A 20,340-nucleotide genomic window follows, 5' to 3' on the forward strand; every position below is an offset into this window, starting at 1 on the left:
TCAAGGTGTCTTTATACASATTGTGGGATGCGAGTGTGAGGTAACCCGTAAAGAGGGGATGAAGTCCAGCCAGAAGCCTGCAGCCTCACGACAAAGWGCAGCTGAGCTGCAGCAACTTAAGCGATTTCTTTGTGTGTCACACCTCTCCCTGGGCCAAGCCATGCTGGTCGCCTGCCCAAATCTGACCGGCCCAACCCAGGAGACCYCTGGGCCTAAAGATGACTTCTTTGCATTGATTCCGCCTTGCTGTCTCAGACCTCGTCGGGTCGCTGGCCGCTGCCCGGCACGAAGAGTGGGAGAGGCCGCAAGGCGGCCCTCGGAGCCGCCCCCGACCGGGGTTCTGGGCCGTCCTGTGGTGCAGGACCTGGGGACAGCGCGGCCGAGCCGAGCCCCGCGGTACCCCCGCCACACGGCCGGGCTTCGGGCCGGGCCAGCCCCGCACCCCCGCCCCGCCGTGCATCCGACGGGAACCCACCGGGACGGGGCCCGCCTTTCCCGCCGCACACCGGCCTGGTGGGGGAGGGAGAGCGCGGAGGAAAGAGCGCTCGCTCCCTTGGGGTAGCAAACCTTTGGCTATCGCAAGGACCCCCTGGAGCAGGGGTGGGGAGAGGTGCGGCAGGAGGGGCGATTCCCGCCGAAACGCGCGGGGTGGCGGGACGGGACGGGACAGAAGCGCGCCGACCGCTCGAGGGGCTGCCCCTCGCCTGCTGCGATGCCCAGTGACACCCCGGCCTTCAGCAAGCCCCCGGACGTCGCGGGCCCGGGGGACAAGGCGAGCGGCTTCGGGAAGGCGGCGGCTCCCATGTCGGCCGCCCCGGCGGACAGAGGCGCCGCCGCAGCGGGGAAGAAACGGCCGAGACTGCCTAAGTGTGCCCGCTGCCGCAACCACGGCTACTCCTCGCCGCTGAAGGGGCACAAGCGCTTCTGCATGTGGCGGGACTGCCAGTGCAACAAGTGCAGCCTGATCGCCGAGCGGCAGCGTGTCATGGCAGCGCAGGTGAGCTGTGCCCGGGGCGGGTGGCGCCGCCGGTGTGTGCCCCGCGCCCGGGGTGGGTCGGGGCCGAGCGGCCGCGCTGAGGGGCCGAGCGGTGCGAGACCGCGACGGAGGGCAGCCTCGCTCAGAATTGGAGTTGGGAGTTACACCGCCGCCTTCCTATGTTAGTGAGACTTTTCCTGACTTTCTCTTAGGTTATTTATTGATGTAAGGTTTTTTGGTTTTTTTTTGTTTTGTTTTTTTTTTGTTTGTTTGTTTTTTTCTTATTGAAAATGGGGGATGCCGAAAGGCGAGGAGCAGCCGAGGCGAGCGGCCGCGGGTGAGCGGGTTTTTCTTTACGGGTTACTCCGGGCGGGGCCGAGCGCAACTGCCCCGAGCCGGTCGAACCCAGCTCCGGACAGCTCTCGGGCGGCTGCAGAACGTCCCACGTGTAGAGTGGGACCTATGCTACCGTCAGTGGCCGTTTTAACTAGATAATGAGTAATCTAGCTAAATAATTTCTTATCAAGAGTATTTTGAGCTGGTGGTTTCAAATTCGGTGTAATTGCGTTTCCTGATGCTGGGTGGCTTTAGTTTGAGCGCGTTTCTAACCTTTTTTGTTTGTTTRTTTTTAACGGCATTGTTCCAAGTTTCGTTTGTAGGAGCTCTGCAAACAGCGGTGTAGGTGGGTCATCTTAAATCTAAACGAGGGCTTAGTATTCTGAGGGCTAAGAAAACAAACAGCATCYAGAGGAGGAATAACTTTTTTGTTGGATAGTCTTCGCTGAAGTCACAACTCTTTGTCMGTGTAAATGTAGGGCTGTATTAGCCCTTTTGATCTTTGTCTTGTAGATTTGCTAAAAGGAGTCCTGGGTATCCCTGGACCCTGGGCGTTTTGGGCTTCTGAAGCACTAGAGCCCTGCGAGGGGTATTTCATGCGTTAGTGCAAAAGGTCCCCTGCACATAATTTACTGACAAGGCGTTAGGGCTGCTGGTGCGAGTAAAGGCAGTGATATCAGACCCATCTATCGGTTTGCAACTAATGTGCGCTCAGAGCTTCATGATCCCCCGAAAATGTGTCGGGCTAACAGGTTTCAAAAACGTGAGCAGYCCTAGACTAAATCCTTCCCCATTTTTTTTGTTCTGTTATTCAGTGCAGGTGTATAAAATGTCCTCAGAACTCAGTGGGAGTGAGTTTTCATTTATTTAAACAATTCTTTCTTGTTGGTGGTGTGGCAGTCCAGAAATGGTTGTTATGCCCAAGTTACATGCATTTTCTCTGCCTGTTGTGAGCCATGGAATAATAAACGTGAATACCTTTGCTGTCTGCTTCGGGGAAGGGAGCCCAAAGTGCAGTGTTCCCCGTGCAAGTCCTCTCTTCTACACAGACACTTCTGCTGCTCAACTCCTTCTGTCAGGCAGTGGGTGTGCCTCCTTCTAGCAGGCTCTGGTGATGGCCATCCTGGGGGTATTTTCTTCCCTGCCTAGTATTTGAAAGTGGCTTTGAAAGCCTCCCTAGCTAAGCCTTATCTGTGTGGGAGTTACATATTKAAAGTCTGTCTTTCCCGCTTTTGATATACTTCTGCAGTGAGCCCCTTGACGCTGGTGGAATTTTACAGGTCAAGGTTASTGGCTTGTGAAGTCAAAGTTACAATGCCATTTGCAAGTCTGCACCTTCTTTTGGGATGTGCAGCACCTGCTGCAAGGGCTAATACTAATTTCTCTAAACTGTATTATACATTAGGAAAAGGTTTTGTTGTTGAACATGGAAATGTAGGGAAGTTCTGTCCAAGGAGAATTTCTGGTAAGAAAAGCCTGTGATCCCMGTCTGTAATCTGGAACCGATTTCCAAGGTTCAAACAAAGATGCGAATCAGTCACCTGACAAGTAGCAGGGTAGGTAGCTGTAGCAGTGTTAGGCGTATCTCCTAGACACTCGGCTGGCATGGGTGAGCAGATGTGCTTGTGTCCAAGCACATATGAAGAAGCCTATGAAATGCTGGTGACAGACATATCTTTCTGACACCTGATGAAGACTTATTACAGCTAACTACACTCCCCCAACACAGCTGGGACAACCACACTGTAGAAGGTGTAGTCCGTCACTATCCTTCTCTCTGCTGATACAGAACTGATAGTTCAGATGAGGAAGAAGGGACTGTCTGCAAGCAAGGAATATAGTTTGTCTGCACCARTGTCGTAACTGTGCAGAGCCTTGGGCTTGGCCTGGAACATGGTCAGTGTTGGGAGAGAAATGGGACACTCCAGCTTCTCCAGGCCTCCACATCTGGAATTGGTGTGACACTGAGATGCTTGCAGGATGGTACCCTACATYTGGCATGCTTTTTCCATAATAGTTCTCTGTGTAGAGTGTACTATATGCTGAAATTTCCTTGAAGGAGAATATTTCCAGCAAAGAGCCTGCAGGGAASCTTGCAGGCCTGGATAGAGCAGTGGATTGCAGGTATAAGCCCTCATGAACAGCTGCTTTATATTGATAAGAGGCACAGCAAAGCCTTTAAGCAGACTTCTTAACCCCAGGAGTGGTGTATCAGCAGAGAGGAGGATAGTGACGGACTACACCTTATACAGCGTGCTTGTCCCAGCTTTGCTGGGGGATTGTAGTTAGCTGTAATAAGTCTTCATCTGGTGTCAGGAAGATATGTCTGTCACCAGCATTTCATAGGCTTCTTCAAATGTGCTTGGACACCAAAAAGGGGTTGCTTTTAGATAATTTTATGTCCTCCTTCTACCCACTGCCTGGATTGTGTGAAGGGTCTAGAAAGTAAGCCACATGAGGAGTGGCTGAGGGAACTTGTTGTTTAGCCTGAAGGAAAGGAGGCCCAGGGCGGGGACCATCTTCAGCTGCCTGAAAGACCAGATGAGTGTCAGCCTCTTCCAGACAACCAGGGAGAGGGCAAGAAGAAATAGCCTTCAGCTRGGCAAGGGGAGGCTCAGGTTGACATCAGTAAGAATTTCACARTGGAAAGGATTGTCAAGCACTGAAACAGGCTGCCAAGGAAAGTGCTGGAAAAGCCATCCCTGGAGGTGTTAAAGGAATGACTGGATGTGGCAGTTAGAAGTGTAGTTTAGTTGATACGGTGGTGTTTGGTCAAAGACTGGACTGAATGATCTTGGAGGTCTTTTCCAGCCTTAATAATTCTACGATCAACACTATTACGAGTACGAAGGGTAAAAAACCAGCTTTGAATCTTTGAGTTTTTCACTGTTGCCAGTATATGTTGTGCTCAAAACCACAGAGCATGCACTATGTCTTGTCTTTTGTTCCCAGGTKGCACTAAGAAGACAGCAAGCTCAGGAAGAGGAACTGGGAATCAGCCACCCAGTGCCCCTGCCCAGTGTCCCTGAGACGTTTGTTAAGAAGAACAGTGGTGGCAGCTCTTGCCTCTCACTGGAAAGTAGCAGCCCCATGCACTCGACAAGCACAGCCATGACAGCAGCTAGTACACCATCAGGTAAAGTGCCGGTAGATCTGTTGATCTAGCTGATATGCCTGCTGTTGGCACTTGTTCTCTTTGCAGTGACAGGGTTATGGAGAGCCCTCCCCAACAACAGCATTGTCCTGTTGGTAAAATTAGCRAAAGGAAAGAATCCAATATCAAGCTTTCATACTTTAATTTCTTTACTTGTTAATAAATTTTTTTTAATATGTAATAAAATTCAATAGGGTGTKTGACTGCGAGTAGAGAATTATGGRAAATTTTTGTCCTTTGTCCCAAAAYGCGTACTCCTGCCACAGTCATGGTAAGTGGGTTTTGGCCAGCTGTGTAGCTGCTTCAAAATTAGGGAGTTTTCAGAACTGTAGAGAAGCCAAATACATAGGTAATGTCATTGACACCAGCAGCAGAGATCTGCCAGCCTTATGTGACATGATGTGGTGGCACATTGGTTCTCTGTGACACAGTGTGATAATTTACAAAATACTGATGTAGTCCTTCTCTTTTGCCACAACTTACTGTATTGCATTTAACACTTACAAAGCAAAAATTAAAAAAAAAATAACAAAAGCCGATATTTGTCTGTAGATTCAGTGAAAGCATGGCTAAGCACAGATGGGACTTGAGGATGCTAGGCAGGTGAAGGCTCTAGGCAGAATGGTTTTTCCTATGCAAATTGGTTTTTACCTTTTTCTAAGTATGCCTGCAAATACAGCAGTTGAACATGCATAAGAAAGAAGCTGGTATAATTGATTTCTTGTGTATAGACAAAAAGAAAAACGTAAACAAATACAGATAAAAGGAAATTTCATTCATTTTTAATAATCTATACATATATCAGTAGTACACGTGAATATACTTACCAGTTAAAAAGATTATTCTAAAGTGGGCAGTGCCTTGCATTAACTAACAAAAGGCCAGTGTGTCTGTGTATCTGTCAAGTTATGTTACACTGTTTTGCAGGCCATTAAAAGTCAGATGGATTTGTTGGATGTAATGCAGACGGCAGTTTCAGACCATTGTAGAGGAATTTCGTTGGGAAGCTTTTAGAAGAACTGCTTAATAAAGCAATAAATAGCTTTTTATTAGCTTTTTTGTTTTCATTATGTTAGTGTCACCTTTGAATTGATGCAGTTACTCCTTTTGTATTTGCATTACTGCATGCCTTGTCTATAGACRTGGAAAAAGCTGGCTAAAGATTAAAGTAGTATATTCAGTAATGTATAGAGAGTGTGTAACTCAGGAGAACAAGAAGATCTGTGTTTATACAGAAAGACCAAAGAATAAAATAATTTTACTGCTGACAAAACTGGCATGAGCTTTGATCTTAACATTTTTAAAGGACAGTATTTAATTTATTCTCATTTTAGTAGCTGCTAATTAATTGAATAAATTATGGTCTTTTAATGAAAAATATTGACCAAACAAGCTTAAGGCAATTCACATGCTTGAATAAGGACTTGAAAACATAAAAATGCCAATTTTAAGGCAATTTGAATTGTTTGACTATTTTTAGCCAGAGCAGCCATCTTTCTTAAAATGGATTTTGAGCAATTTAAACACATTGTTTCTCAAGCATTTCACTAAATAACTAGCATCTACTAAATAACTGTTTGTGGGTGACATTTGAAATACACATCTTCATCTCCAGAAAGAAAATATTATTCCAGTCCAGAATCAAGACGGGGTCCATGTTGTTCAGGTGACAAGGTCACCAGAAGCGGAAGCATCTGTGAATGAATAGGAAACCTGGCTTTAGTTTTGCTTTTAGGCACTTCATTAGCAATAGACATTTGTGCTTAGCTCAAAGATGACTACATKGTGTAAATAAAGTTATGTCCCTTGTAGTTTTGGTAAGTTCATCTGTTGAAAGCAGTGTAAGTACTCATGGCTTTTGATTTGATACCAGTGACTGCATGCTGACTCTGAAGCTGGAGAAAATCATTTGGGTTTATCCAGACCTATAGGGTCTCTGTATCAGGTATCTGAATACAGGCTTTGGTAAAGACTACTGTCTAAATACCCTTATGCTCTTTTTTTGCCACACAAAGATCTTATTTTTTTAGATGAGAAATTGCCATGYGACATTAAGTTCTTGCTTTAGGTGTTGGGTTGTTTCAGAACCAGGTACTTGATGATTCTTGTATTGCTGTTTTATGATTTTATTGGTACTTTAAACTGCAAACAAAATGAGAGACCCCCTCAGAGCAAGTCCTTCATTGGTAATCTGAGGTGCTGATTTTTCAGGAATTTATAGTAATTGTTAAAGCAAGCAGAGAAAGTGAAACCTTCACGGCAGAGGAGTCACCCTGCAAGCACCAGGGGAAGCTGGCACTCTCAGTGGCTCCTGAGAGTGCAGCGTGTCCTGTATGCCTCACATTAGATTGGGCAAGAAGTGATTTGACAGTGRTGATTCTGTTCCCTCTCTAAGGTTTTTGGCTTCGTGAAAGCAATTTTTCCTTTGGAAGCCTGTCACACAGAACATAKTTTGCCAGCAGAGGAGTAATGTGTGAAGGAGTCACACAAATCAGACTTAGTGCCACAGAGAGAGTCATAGTTTGCTGTATCCATTTTATTAGCAGATCAGCAATAGCATGACACCTAAGGACCAGAGGCAATTTTTCAATTCCATTGTGACATGCTGTTTTTGAAAGGGGGAAAAATTAATTACCATGACATTAACCATGTCAAGCATGTTTACTTCGGATGGAGTGTATCTTCCCACTCAGAAGCAAACTGGGAATTTGCAGGAATTAGTAGGGAGCAGACAATGGTGTCAGGGTATTAGTAGAATATCCTACAGGCAGAATTCCTTTCTCTGTATTTTCCCTTAAAAAGTTGTAGGTTGTTGAAAGAAAAGGCCATTTAATTGTAGAGCAGCAAAAGTCGTTATTCYAGGGCATTTGAAGTAATTGTCCTTCCTTCTTAGGATAGGTGTATCTTGTTAAGTTAGCAGATATGCAGAATTTGGGAAAGACTATGGTGAAGTATTCAGCATGTGCTTTTAAGACATGCTTAGTTTMTAACATGTTTATTCTTCACTAGTCGGTGTCAATCTGGGCCCTCTGCCATTTCAATAGTTAGAAGTCATCAAGGGGCAGAGAGGGGAGGCAGATGTGGTCACTAAACACCTTAGAGCTTACTGAAAAAAAGAAAGCTGCTGACACTGAAGGAAGGAGAATGCATTTCATCTTTCCTTCATTGTATTTGGTCCTCGTCACAGACTAAGGATCATGTTTGGCATTGGCAGTGGAGTGGCTGCAGTGTACATCAGCTGGAAAGCACCCCTTCTTTCTGCTGCTTAGTACTGTTGTTGGGCCAGTTTAGAAGCATCCGGTATAGATGGGATTACTGATGCAAAATGCCAGCTTCTATTCTCGTGCTCTGTTGTGGTCATTTCCTTCTGTCTGTGCAATGACAGTAGTGTTCRGGTGCCTTCCTAATATCACTCATTGACAAACATATCATTTTCAGCAATTGTGAACAGTAAGCTTGTATTTGTTATTTCCCTTTGTTACATTTATTATGTATGACAGAAACAATACAGTATTCTTTTTCTCTCTAAGTACGTGCTTCCCTCACTTTGAAACTCTTCTACAAGTAGAAGGGGGTTTATCTGCTCATAAAAACAGATCAAACTGGGGTTAGCAGTAATACAAGGCCTAATGTATGATGGTACCCAGATTCCTTTGAATTTGTAGTGCCCTTGCTGTCTGTGAAAAGCCTACCATGCCTTCTTTACTCCTTTACATTTTTATCACTCTATTGTGCTTTCAGAAATTGATGCCATGATCTTGCAGCTGTTGTGCTCCATAAGTGATGAGTTAAAAAAAATTAGTTGTTATAATTGAAAGATATCATAGCCTAGTTTAAAAAACATGAGCAATTTTCTTTTTGAAAGAAAGTTCTTTAAAAGTTTATAGTATAGTGTCATGTGCTGTCAGAATTTCAGTTTCATCAGAAAAGCCTTATTTTAGTCAACTGATCATAAGAAAGCTGCCATGGCCATTTCACTGTGAGAGTGCTTAGGTGTTGAAACAGGATTTCTATATCTAGAGAGATTGTGGAGGCTTCATCTTGGGGAGACTCAAAACTTGGTTGGATGRTGTATAACATGATCCAAGTGGGAAGCTGGCTCTGGTTTGAGTAACATTTGGGCCAGCTGGTCTCCAAAGGCCCTTTCCAAACTAGACTRTTCTTTGAATCCCTGAAATTCCTTGCTTGTGTTGACTTCAAGTCAGCATACTGAAATTTCAGCCASCCTGGATACTGCTAACCATTTGCAAGCCTGTGAAAAATCCTGACTTTTGACCTAGTAATACTCAATGGTAGATTTTTTTTGCAAAGAATTAGCATTGGAGGTGTTGACAAGTGATGGTGGGGCTGACAGTTCAAAGTGGCAGCAGCTGCAGCAAGGCTGAGCAGTAAGAAGGTGGCATTAATTGCTTCGCCTGCCTGTGCCAGGACTAACGTGACTGCAAGGCCCTCAGAGATAYTGGGTCTGCAGTGGTTACTGGTGGCATGGTCTCCTCACTACTTTCTGAGGATGATTTTCTCCTGCTGCACCCATGAGAGCTTCTTTACCAGTTTTACTTGCAGGCTGCCTCCTGGTCCTGCTGCCTCTTTCCATTATTTCCTGGTGCTTTTCTCGGGCTTTTCCCACAGTCAACAAATCTGTGTTCAAATGTAAGGAGTATAGTTAAACTTGACCTGTCTTTACTGGATTGTAACAGCTAGCAAAGAGAGAAATGTTGCATCCTTCACCTGTGAAGAACTAATCCATCATCATCATCATCATCTGTTTTTCTCCAGTTCATTGCAGTTAAGACGAGAGAAGAAGAATCACATTGGCATGTGATTCTTGTTAGAGACTGTGGGCTTGGTCTTGCTTCTCTTGGATTGACATGATTTCCACAGCACAACTTAGATTTTTATGTTGGGAAGCAGTTGCTGGAGATGGTCTTCTGTCTGTATGGTAGTTCTCTTAGTTACTAAATCTCTTTCAAGCAGGACTAAATAAATGTTATGGGAGCTTTGAACAATCTTTCCTTGGTTTAGGGTAAAATTTATCCTTAATAGGCTTTTAAAATTCTTAACTGATAAAAGTATGCAATGAACAGAGCACTGCACAGTGTAGTGGCCGTGGCTTTGTAATTTTCAATTCCTGTCGGARTAACGTGTTTTGCTCAGAGTTGTGTAAAATGGCATTGCTTGTGAAGCCAGAAGGGGTGGTCATTTCAGCTTCTCTCTGCTGCGTTGGGTTCACTGTACTTGGGAAAACAGTAGAGGAGTTCTGAGCATCTCATTATAAAAGGACATAGATAAATCTGAAAGGATAGAGGGAAGGATGACAAAAATGATGTATTGCTTGTAGAAAAGGAGACTAAGGGTGGATATAAACAGTCTATAAATATTTGAGAGGTAATAATATGGAGGAGGGGGAGGGATTATTTACAGTGCTTGAGACAGCATAACAAGGAGCAACGGCTTGAAACTAAAAAAGGCAAAATTAAATTAGACACTAGACACTTTTTTTCCTAACTAGAAGTTCAATTAGCAACGGAGTGACCTGCATAAGGACGAGGGGGTAAGTGAAGCATAATCAGGAGAGGTGTTTAAGAGTGTGTTAGATTACGATCTCTGGTGATTAATATGGGGGTAAACTCTGATCAATGTGCAGGTTAAAGTAGATGACGGAAATCTCCTGCAGCTTTGTCATCTCTTGTGTGATTCATTGCCTCTAGCCATTGTTTGGCTGCATTAAATAAATCACAATGTTACAGGGTTCTGCATCCCTGATGTTTCCAGTTAATTCTCCAGTTCTCTTGCAAAGCTTGCAGTTTACTTGCTCCTCTTTTCAAGCAATGTTACAGCTTTGCATGCACATGTATGTAGGTGCCTGTGTTTTAACTGAGCTGTTGTCTGAAGTGCTCTACATGTTTATTCAGTGAYGCACAGATTCTTGTCAAAAGAATGGTATTTCTGTCATTTTGGTGAAACAAGGTAGAAATAGCAGCAGTTCTCTGCAGTCTCTGAATGAAGAAGTTTTATTTTTCCCGTTAGGCATTCAGTCCTAAGAGAAGCTTCACTGGAAGRGTAAAACCAAATAGAATTGTAAACAGATTTGGAAAAGCCTCAGAAAAGATTGCTTTTCTTTAGCTGTGCAAGTGGAACTCTGAGCCATGTCTAGGGCTGCCTTCACCAGAGCAGGAGGCTGGGGAGAGCTTTCTGCAGCATGCCAAGGAAGCAAAGATGCCAGGGTCCGATCATCASCTACCCAGACTCCCTTACTTTGAGAGAGAAAGGCTCCTCAGCCGTTACCTGGAGGTGAAAAAAACAACAGGAAGCTGGCTCAGCAGTTACTTTTGTCCTTCTTTAACATTTCAGAAGAGAATGTTTTTGCCCCTAAAGTATTTGGAGTAGATTTTTTTAGTTTTTTTTTTTTTTTTCATTTTCAGAAATATTTCACCGTTTATGTATTTTCAGCATCTTCTTGTCTGACTTCTCGTGCTACATGGAGGGTTTCCAGACACAGAGCTATGGTTAGAGCAATATACTGCAAGTGGTGTTTGCTGTGTGTTGGACAGACTTTGCCATGTACACTATCCTAGTACCAGATTTTCTTCCCACCTAAGGCAACAGGGCTGGTCAGCACATCCTATTGTTCTTTGTGCCGTGGAAGCTCTTCGTCTGTCACACTGGCATTTGCATATGTGCATTCAGGTTTAGAGAGTTATCTGTGCTAGCTTGTGCTTTCCATTTGTTATTATGAAAACCGAGATTAAAGAATGGAGCAGGAGCAGAAAATGTACTAGGAATTTCTAAGAATTTACTATCCGTGGGCATGTTATTACACTATCTGCAGCTAATCTCTTGTTCCTTTCTGTGTCCTTGAAACAGTTATTTTAACTTCTCTGAATGTGTGGGGCTCTTTGTTTTAAAGAAAAGACGTGAGGAGTACTGCACGCATCCCTAACTGAGCACTGATTTGATTGCTTGCTTCTCATTTTGTTTCACATGCTTTCTTGTACCTTGTTTGATTGCTTGCTTCTCATTTTGTTTCACATGCTTTCTTGTACCTTGAAGGCTGCTTTCATTTGCTTAATTTATCGACTAACTTCCTATATTAGCCTGTTCGCCCATTTTCCATTTGCAGTAGATTTGTCAATAACATGGGAGCTAAAATGCAGTTTTGAAGGTTTCTTTTGTAGGAATGCTTTTTTATGTGCTCCTTCTAATTCTTCTGTTTTATTAAACTTTACTAAACTTTCTTCTGAGTACCTGCTAGTCTTAATTAAGGTTATGAACAGCTCCTTTGCTTAAATAACACTATTCTGCACATCTGTCTTGTGTTTTCTTGAAGAGCTTGCAGAGAGTCAGCTAAATACTGAGCTTCACATCCTTTGCAGTGAGATTGGATGTCTGATTTTCTTTTACTTTCTTAAATATCTTTCTTTATTCATGCTCTTTTGTTGCTTACAGAATAAGCCACTATTTGCTGATTTGGATGTCTGTAGTAATGGGCACAACTGAACCTCAGCTGCTGTAGTTCTAGTCACTCTTCATTTCTGTCAGTTATGCATGAATAATAGTCATTAGTGATTGATGATTTGCAGCTGCATTGAAGCAGATTTTGTGAGTGCAGGTGTTGTTGCATCCATGCAACACTGACAGTCGAGTGTATACAAAAGTTACGCACATCTGTGTGATTCTTCCTCACTTTCTCAGGCCTGCTGGGTGTCTGCGGTGTTTTTTCAATACTCGTGATACTAGTGTTTGCRTCCCTTATTAGGTAGAGTGAAAAAGCCTTCCTGTTATTTCTAGTTGGCCAGTTTTAGAAACCTTTTGGGTTTCTGTCATTCTAATAGCTTATAACCAAGCATGATTCCAGGTAATTCCAACCATCATCCTACTCCCTTTATTATTTTTAGTGTAAGCCATARTGATTTTATCCTAGTCGTATTTCCTCCAAGGTCTCCTATCTCAGACACTTGTAAAGCTTTCCCTCCCTTCTGATGTTTTCTTTGATCTCTTGTTAATGACTTAAATCCCTTTAGATTTTTTCCGCACTGAGTTTCTTTCTCCACCTCTGAATTTGCTTCTTTGCCCCTGCAGGTGTTTGGGCTGTTTTCATCACTCTTCAGAAATCTGGTTTGCTTTCCTAATTCCCTGTAATTTTTAATTTCCTCCTGTTTTTTTAAAGTTGTGCTAATGCTTACTTTTGTCTCCATTACTCACTTTAGTAGCATGTTGGATGTCTGAACACAAAGAGTTAAATATTTGTACATTTACTTCTCAAATCATRTATCTCAACATGAATAATAACATGTATACATAGGTATACACACACACAGTAGTAATGCTCCCAGCTTTTTATACTGAGGATTGAAAATGGTCCTCTCATGGATGGAAATGGTTTCTCATGCTCCTAATTTTCTGAAGCATTGATTTTATTGGTCCTGATCCTGTTAGCTGTCACACATGCTAATAACTTTAGATATGTAAACAATCCTGGTGTGTCAGTTCAGTGTGGACAGACATATGCTGGAGCATTAAAATAGTGCCTAGTACCTTCACAGAGTCGAAGCCATATTCACAGATTTTGAATTTTCTTTACCAAAGCTGTGAATTTTTTTTCCAAGTAAGATTYGAATATGGTCACTATAGTTGTGTTATAATGATCAAAAGTGCAAGAAAAGAAAGAACAAGCATTGCCCCCCTAGCTCACATAAAAAACCCAACTACTCTGCTATAGTCAGTGACAGAAGACATTGAAAGTTGAATATGCTGCTGTAGATAACTTACTGAAAGTCTGGAGCTTAAATTAACTGTGAAAATAAAATACTACTTTCTGGACGTTTTATTTCTTCTGCCATATTAGGAGGATTGTTAAGTTGCATGCTAAGTGTTTTCAGCAGGTCATTTTTATTAAGTGTGCACTAAATGTGAACAAAACGTGCATTCTCCAGTTCTACTGAAATCAGAGGTATTTCAGCTTCTCGTAGCTGGATCTGGCCTGGGTCTCTGTGCAGAACTGAGAAACTTACTGTGCCAAGCTGCTGTCTTCTGGATGAAATTGCTCTCTCCTGTTTTTTTTTTTCTCTGCACAAGTCACTTTTTTTTTTTTTTTTTTTTTTTTGAAAATAAAGGTTTGTGTGACCATTAAAATGAACAAAAAATCTTTAAACTGGGAGGATTGTGTTAGAAACACACACACAGAGTTAACAATAGTTTCACCCACTATAATAATAACTCTGCATATGGAGTGTAGGAAGAAATGCTCAATAATTTTTTTCTGATTCTTGTTTTGAAAAGGACAAATTGTATTATRGCAGTATGTGGAGATGGTGACACTCTTCACTTACGACAGGAACTGAAATCCATAGGACTGGAGAACTCAGAATCAGTATTAGGAAAAAAAAAAACCAACAGCCCAACTTGTCTGAGGATTTGTTAGGTCTTCCTTACTGGGAATACTCAATGACTGTCTGGACACAATGTGTGTACAGGGTGCTATAGGATGACTCTGCTTGAGCAGGRTGGGGGCACCACATGACCCATTGCAGTCCCTTCCAACCTGAACCACTCTGTGGTTTCCATTAAGTCTTCTAACACTGGGGAAATTCCTAAATCTTGAAAGAAAGCTGATAKCATGCCAGTGTTTCAAGTGAGTGTGGTAGTGTGGGTGGCTGCAAATCCATCAACCTGAGATCAGTTTTTTTGAAATAGTGGAACAATCCACAGCTAAGTGAAATGTATAAGAAGGGGAGAAATTCAGCTGTTAAAGGATGTTCACACAACATGAATTAAGAGTTTATGGGRAAAGATTCTGTCAAGTTAGTAATCTTTTATTGTTGCAAAGTTTGCTGAAATGACATACTGATGYAATCACAAATCCTGCAAGGCCTTTGATTAGGACACCTTGATTAGGAACCTGAACGGATAGAAAATCAGTATTGTGTGTATTACACGGCTTTAAGGAGAATGATCCTATTAATTTGGAAATGTTTGTCTGAATGGGGAATCTTAACAAGTGGTGTTTCTAAATGCATCGCAGAGGGACCTGCTCCTTGCTGTAATCATCCAGTTGGTATCTTGGAAGGAAATTGGCATCAGCACAGCTTGGTAGATGATGGAAAGGTGCAAGTACTAGCAAACACTGCAGAAGACACAAGTGCAGGAAGACTTGGTTAAATGGCAGGTCATGTGCRAAAAAGCCATTTTAACCCATACCAGAACTAAAACATGGAAAAGCCCATCCCCAAGAAACATTGTCAGTATATAGCCGRTGATCCTGGGGGTATTGTTCTGAGTGTTAGTGGTTCCCAGCGAATGAGGATGACCAAGAACTGGCACCATCCTAGGGAGATACGTGGTGGTGGAAGTTGGTGAAATGCTCACGTTACTAGTGCTAGTGGGACTCCTTCCCTGGGAACATGGTGCATACCAGAAAGTGGGCTCCAAAGGAATATTAGAAGGGATAGCATCACCRAACCAAAACCAGTGGAAGGTTCAAGAGAGAACAAGGGAAATACACCTGTTTCTCTTTTCATACTGTTCCCTAGGTTTCTCTTTGTAGCTAGTGGTGGCAGCCATGGTCTGGATCCACCCACCTGGACTTGAGACTGGAAGAGCTCAGGCAGAAGACATAGGAATGATTGAAAGACTAGAGAATATGTTACTGGGGTGAAATTTTATTTTATACCTAGTGATTCCCTCAGATAAGCTTTATTTAATCTCCAGTATGATGGTTCTAATTGCTTACACTTTGCCAGACTATKCCAGCTCCAGCTGAAGTTTTCTGTTTAATGAGTTTAATGAGGTGGGTTTCATGTTGTGAACAGCTGCAGCATTGGAAATGCAGAATCCTATGAATTCACCACAGGGCTCAAACAAGACCATAGGAAATAACTTTAATTCTGAGGTCTCCCAACTTTCCCTGAAATGTGCTGTCCCTGTTGCATAAATTTATCCTAGAACGCTTCTTTCTGGCAAGTCTTATTCTTGGTAAAATCTGTTGTTGAGCTTAGAACTGSTTTTGCTCTTCAGAAATAGAACTGGAAAAACGAGTGAAATTGAGTGTTGTTCTTCCAGTSAAGTAACCCTTGAGAAACGTGAGAGCATATATGTTGGTGTCTTGGCACCATTTCTTGCCCTCRGAACACATGCTCTGTGCCTGCAAACATTGCTGCCATTATGCCTGCTCCTCACTGAAAATGCCAGCTGAATTCATGGTCCAACAGCTGCACCTAGCAAGGGATTTTTTGGGACACCCATACATCCCTAATTAGCAGACCTGCTGGAGGAAAGCTGAAATGACTGGTTGTTTTGCCTTGCTGTGGTGGGAGGAGGTGAAAAGCATGGTAGGAGTTGGCAGGCAATAAGGCATAGCGGTGATAAAGAGGTGGAATAGGCTGGTACTTGTACACTTCAGTTCCAAGGARGAGGCCAGAGGCCTGCAAGAAGCTCAGAATAGCTAGGCACATGCATTGGGGTTTGTTTGTTGATTGGTTGGTTGGTTGGTTGTTCGGTTTGTTTTAAATGTGTGTTTCTGCTTTGGGAAGAAGTGTGTGTTTCTGGTTAGGGTTGGAGAGGTACCATGGTGTGGTATCAATAAGGTGTTTTGGCTATGCTGTGTACTGCTAACCTGGAGACGTAGGGTTAGCCTACATGTCTGAAATGTCTGGTGCCTGTTGTTTTTCATTCTCTCTCTAACAGATGTGAAAGCCCAGCTGTGTGCCCAGGACTGTTTGGGAAGGTAATCTGAACAAGAAGGAAAAAGAACCACCAGATTCGGTGTTTGAGCTTAAGATAGGACYGTAACATTGGCAATTGAGGGAGGGAGGAAAAGACAATTTTCTGAAAAGCTTTCTGGTCAAAACAATTGGGAGTGCTGCTGCAGATGTTTTTTTTTTCCATCGGTGAATGAGAGTGAAAGAGTCTTGTACATCTCAGAAACCAGGTTCTAGAACAGGTCCCCTCCTGCTCTGCAGACCCTCCTGTCACTTGTGTTTGCTGGCTCATCTTGGTTGCAGTGGTCCCACCTTCCCACTGCCTGAGAGGCCACAGAGTGAAGGGCCAGAGATCCACAAACTGTGGAGAAACACAGAGAAGGGTTTTATCTGCACAGAAGGGCCTTGAGTATCCATCTCTTAGGGTCTGAATWCAGGATTGCTTCTAGAAGTCCAGGGTCTCCATCTTATCAGTCTGSTTTTGGGAAGGAGGGTTTCACTGACAAATTTGAAAGGCATGATACTGCATACCTTGTGCTGCAGTAATTCATACTGTGCACATGTAGTGCACAGCAAATACCAAAAGCAAATAGTCCAAAGCARATACCTGATCCATGATGTTTCCTTTTTCTGTCATGAAGTTAGAAAAGTATCTTAGATTTTCTGATTGTGTATTTAACCACGCGGTTCACAAGCATCAAACCCTCCTTTGTGTGCAGCAGTTTCCTAAGTTACAATTTCTTCAATACATCTTTGCAGATAGGGATGTGAGAATTTTATACATATAAGCACCTCAAAGAGACATTTTAAGATAAAGTACCCTCTGGAGTATGTTGATGAGTAGSGGACTAAGGGGAAGACAAAAGTCAGGATAACAGGGCATTAGCTCTCCTGTTTTCTTGAGGGCCTGGCTTACCTGTCACCTCTAATTCTAGTGCCCTTAGGAGGATGAGGGACACAGTATGTCGACTTGTAGTGCAATGAAGCYGTTAGCTGAAGCAGGTTGTGCTGGGATGCAGATCACTGCCTGGTCCTTTTCCTGGGAGCTTTGAGAGCAGTGAAGACAAAATCCTGGTTCTTTGCATGCTCATGTCGATATCCATAAAAGGCAGTCCCTGTGAATGCCATTATGGACTGAATTCGTCCCTCAAGAGCTTAAACTGCATTAAGCAAAGCTGTGAATGGGGTGTGGGGTGGTTTGTATTTTGCTTACTGAAGGAGYGTTAAATGGACTTTTCTGTGAAAGAGCAGGGATCAGCAGGTTATAAAGCTGGGAAAACAAGATTAAATAGACTCTGTGGAGAGACAGGAGAAAGAGAAGAGGTGGCAGTGGATAGGAGAGCAGCTGGGATCTTCAGAGCTCGATGTTCAGGTTTACTTGCTTGTTGCTGTCATGTTCCTTAAATTCTCTTTGAGAGACTCCAGCCTTTCCCCATTCCCTTCCTTCTCTTACTGAAGAGGTTTTCTTTCCTCTTCCTACTTTATATAAAACAAGAAGTGGGAATAGGGAAGGTGTTCATGTGTAGTATTTTGTATGGTATCACTATGCAAGGTACAAATAATAAATGACACACTACATGCTTAGACAATTTACTGCTGACTYTTGTATATGCTGTGACAAGTGTTCAAAAGGTCAAAAAAGCTTCCTTAACAAATTTGATAAGATAATGCAGTGAGCTGTAACAGCATGAAGTCCTGGGGGCCATAGACCAGAATAGAAGAAATAATTATGCATGGTAATGGGTAATTACAGATAATGGCCTTTTTTGGGGGTGGCAGAAAATTACACAACCCCACAGCCTTGCCTGAAATGAACATTGTCTAGCACATTAACTTTATATCAAGCTAAAAGTTCMATGCTGGAACCAAAGATAATCCACAACTTTTAATGGGAAGAGAACAGAAATACTCCTCTGAAAGGCAGAGCAAGCATGCAGGTTTTGTTCCTTGGGAGGCAGAGTTTCTCAGCAGATAGTAATGGTGCCAGCTTTCTTTGACATCTGAAATAGCTCTGTCATGATTGTCTGGTGGGAGAAACACATTGTACCGGAGTTTCTGATTATGATGTTAGGGAGTGATTTCACACTGGCCTTGTTCAAGGCTACCGTCCGACCTCAAAGCCAGCTATGAATTGAACTAAACTAATGCATTGCAAGACTTAATATTGCTAAACCAGCGAATAGGGGTGTATCAATCTTTATGTACTGAACAAGGAGAAATTGTCAGGAACAGACACAAGATTCTTTTGAGGTATGAAGGCAAGTGTTTCCTGACGGAATAATTCTTTGTGTTTTAGTGGTATGACTGTCCCTGCTGTAGAAGCTGGCTTGCAGGAAGGTACTGAAACTACACTGATGAAAACTCCGCTATTGGTAGCTGAAGTTTGCTCACTGGGCCATGCTTATCTGCTCTTTGAGTGAATGTGTTACTTGCATAGTCACAGCTCTGTATTTTAACAGGTSATGTATGTGCAGAGTCTCTTTAGGCATAGAAAAAATAAAAACTGTTAACCACTGCTTTATATAAGAGCASATGCCAATAAATGGGGGCAGTGAAATTCTCTTTGTTGTCACAATGCATATACAAATCCATTTTCTGAAATACACCATCAGGTCTAATGCAACATGTAAATTGAACCATGCTACTGCATGCTCTCTGACACTGAAATGTGTCTGCTGTCCTGATACATGAAACAGTTCCTGGTGTGTGTCTGTCMCAAGCTGACTAATAATCTCCCCCAAATTTCTATGTGGTCCAGTAACCATTCCCAGTAGGCACTTTGGTGCTACCACCCTGTTTTACGTGAGACGGTCTAATAATAYGGACTCCGTGTCACTTGACCTCCATAACAGAGACTTACTCAGAGACACACTTGAAAATACTGTTGTCAGCATAAAATAAGATGTAAAACTGGCCTTTAGCAGTACCAACAGGAATAGAAAATACTCTATGTTTTTATGCAGCCTTCAAATTTCAGTGTTTGTGTTTTTTAGTATGTGTCCTTAAAAACACATTGACATCTGTGAGAAAGAGCTGATGATAGAAATTCGTGTAAATTACTTGGCATTTCTCCTTTCTCCTCCCAAATGATCTATGTACTGGCCTCAACGTTGATTTTGCCATGCATATCCACAATTTGTGTAAATCGCCATAGCTTTATTGAAGTAAATGGTCTGAGACTGGTTTACATTAGCTAAGGACTGGACCAGTGTTTTTCACTGTGCTCTGCTAAGTGAAGGCAGAAGCCCATCATAGGTTACTGAATGTAAAAGACCTATATGTAACTGACCCCTTGTACTCACCTTCTTAAAGAAAACACCAGCCACCCTGAAATGAATTACTGGTTAACTACTATTAATATGCCATACAGCTGGAGAGTCGTCTACAACACTGCAAGATCAATAACAGTATTTATTGTGCATCATATTGATCTTCTGTGAAAGAGTGGGCCATATTTCACACTGTGTACATAGTGCAAAAAAGTAGCATCGGTTCTGTACAGGAATTAGTAAAGACATGGAAAAGAACTTAGGGATCCAAGGACACTACTGTGTGAAGTGGTATTGTTGTCTCACTGCAAGCGTGTTGCTCACAGGTGGAAAGCTTTTGTATGGTATCACTATGCAAGGTACAAAAATAAATTACACACTACATAGTAGATTTGGTGTCCGAAAAACTGAGTGAAAACTTCAACCACTTCCTTTCTCTGTTAGTATTTAATCTAATTGCCATATCTCCTTGTATGGGCTCAGTCCCATTTTTGATCATGTCCTATTCACAACTTTTAAAATACTAAAATTTGTGTGTAATAGCAAGAGAAGAGCCCAGGAGCTCTTCCTGCTTTTTCCAGCTAGAGAGWGAAGACAGCAAAGGCACGAGGCCAGCTCCTGTGTAAATCTGACGTTTTAAAGTGGGGGTGGAGGGGGAGAGTGGGGAGCCTGACAGTGAAGCAGAGTTGCCTTCTTGAAAGTGTAATTCCTCTCAAAAATTGCGCCCTCATGTGTGGGTGTTGTAATGCTGCAAGCTCTAAGGCAGGATATATATGTCTTGCTAGCAGAGCCATTCATGTATGTTGAATTACATTTCGAARAAAGAAAGAAGTAATCTGAAAGCTGCTTTCTTAATCTTGATATTCTCTACTTCCTGGCAGAAAACAGTCTCAGGCTGACAGGCTCTCT

At 42.7% G+C, this 20,340-nt stretch overlaps 1 protein-coding gene across 1 annotated transcript in view; it reads left to right on the plus strand.

The window, feature by feature from the left end:
• The first annotated feature begins 712 nt into the window (after window positions 1-712).
• Window positions 713-20,340, plus strand: part of DMRT1 (doublesex and mab-3 related transcription factor 1) — a 57,647-nt gene continuing 38,019 nt past the window's right edge. Inside the window, exons 1-2 of the mRNA XM_057381356.1 lie at window positions 713-997; window positions 4,265-4,448. Of these exons, the coding sequence (XP_057237339.1) occupies window positions 713-997; window positions 4,265-4,448 (469 nt within the window). The remainder of the gene's footprint in view (window positions 998-4,264; window positions 4,449-20,340) is intronic.

This window comes from Malurus melanocephalus, unplaced genomic scaffold (assembly GCF_030028575.1).
Source record: "Malurus melanocephalus ecotype Western Australia unplaced genomic scaffold, MMel_1.1 scaffold_506, whole genome shotgun sequence".
NCBI classification, from domain to species: Eukaryota; Metazoa; Chordata; class Aves; order Passeriformes; family Maluridae; genus Malurus; species Malurus melanocephalus.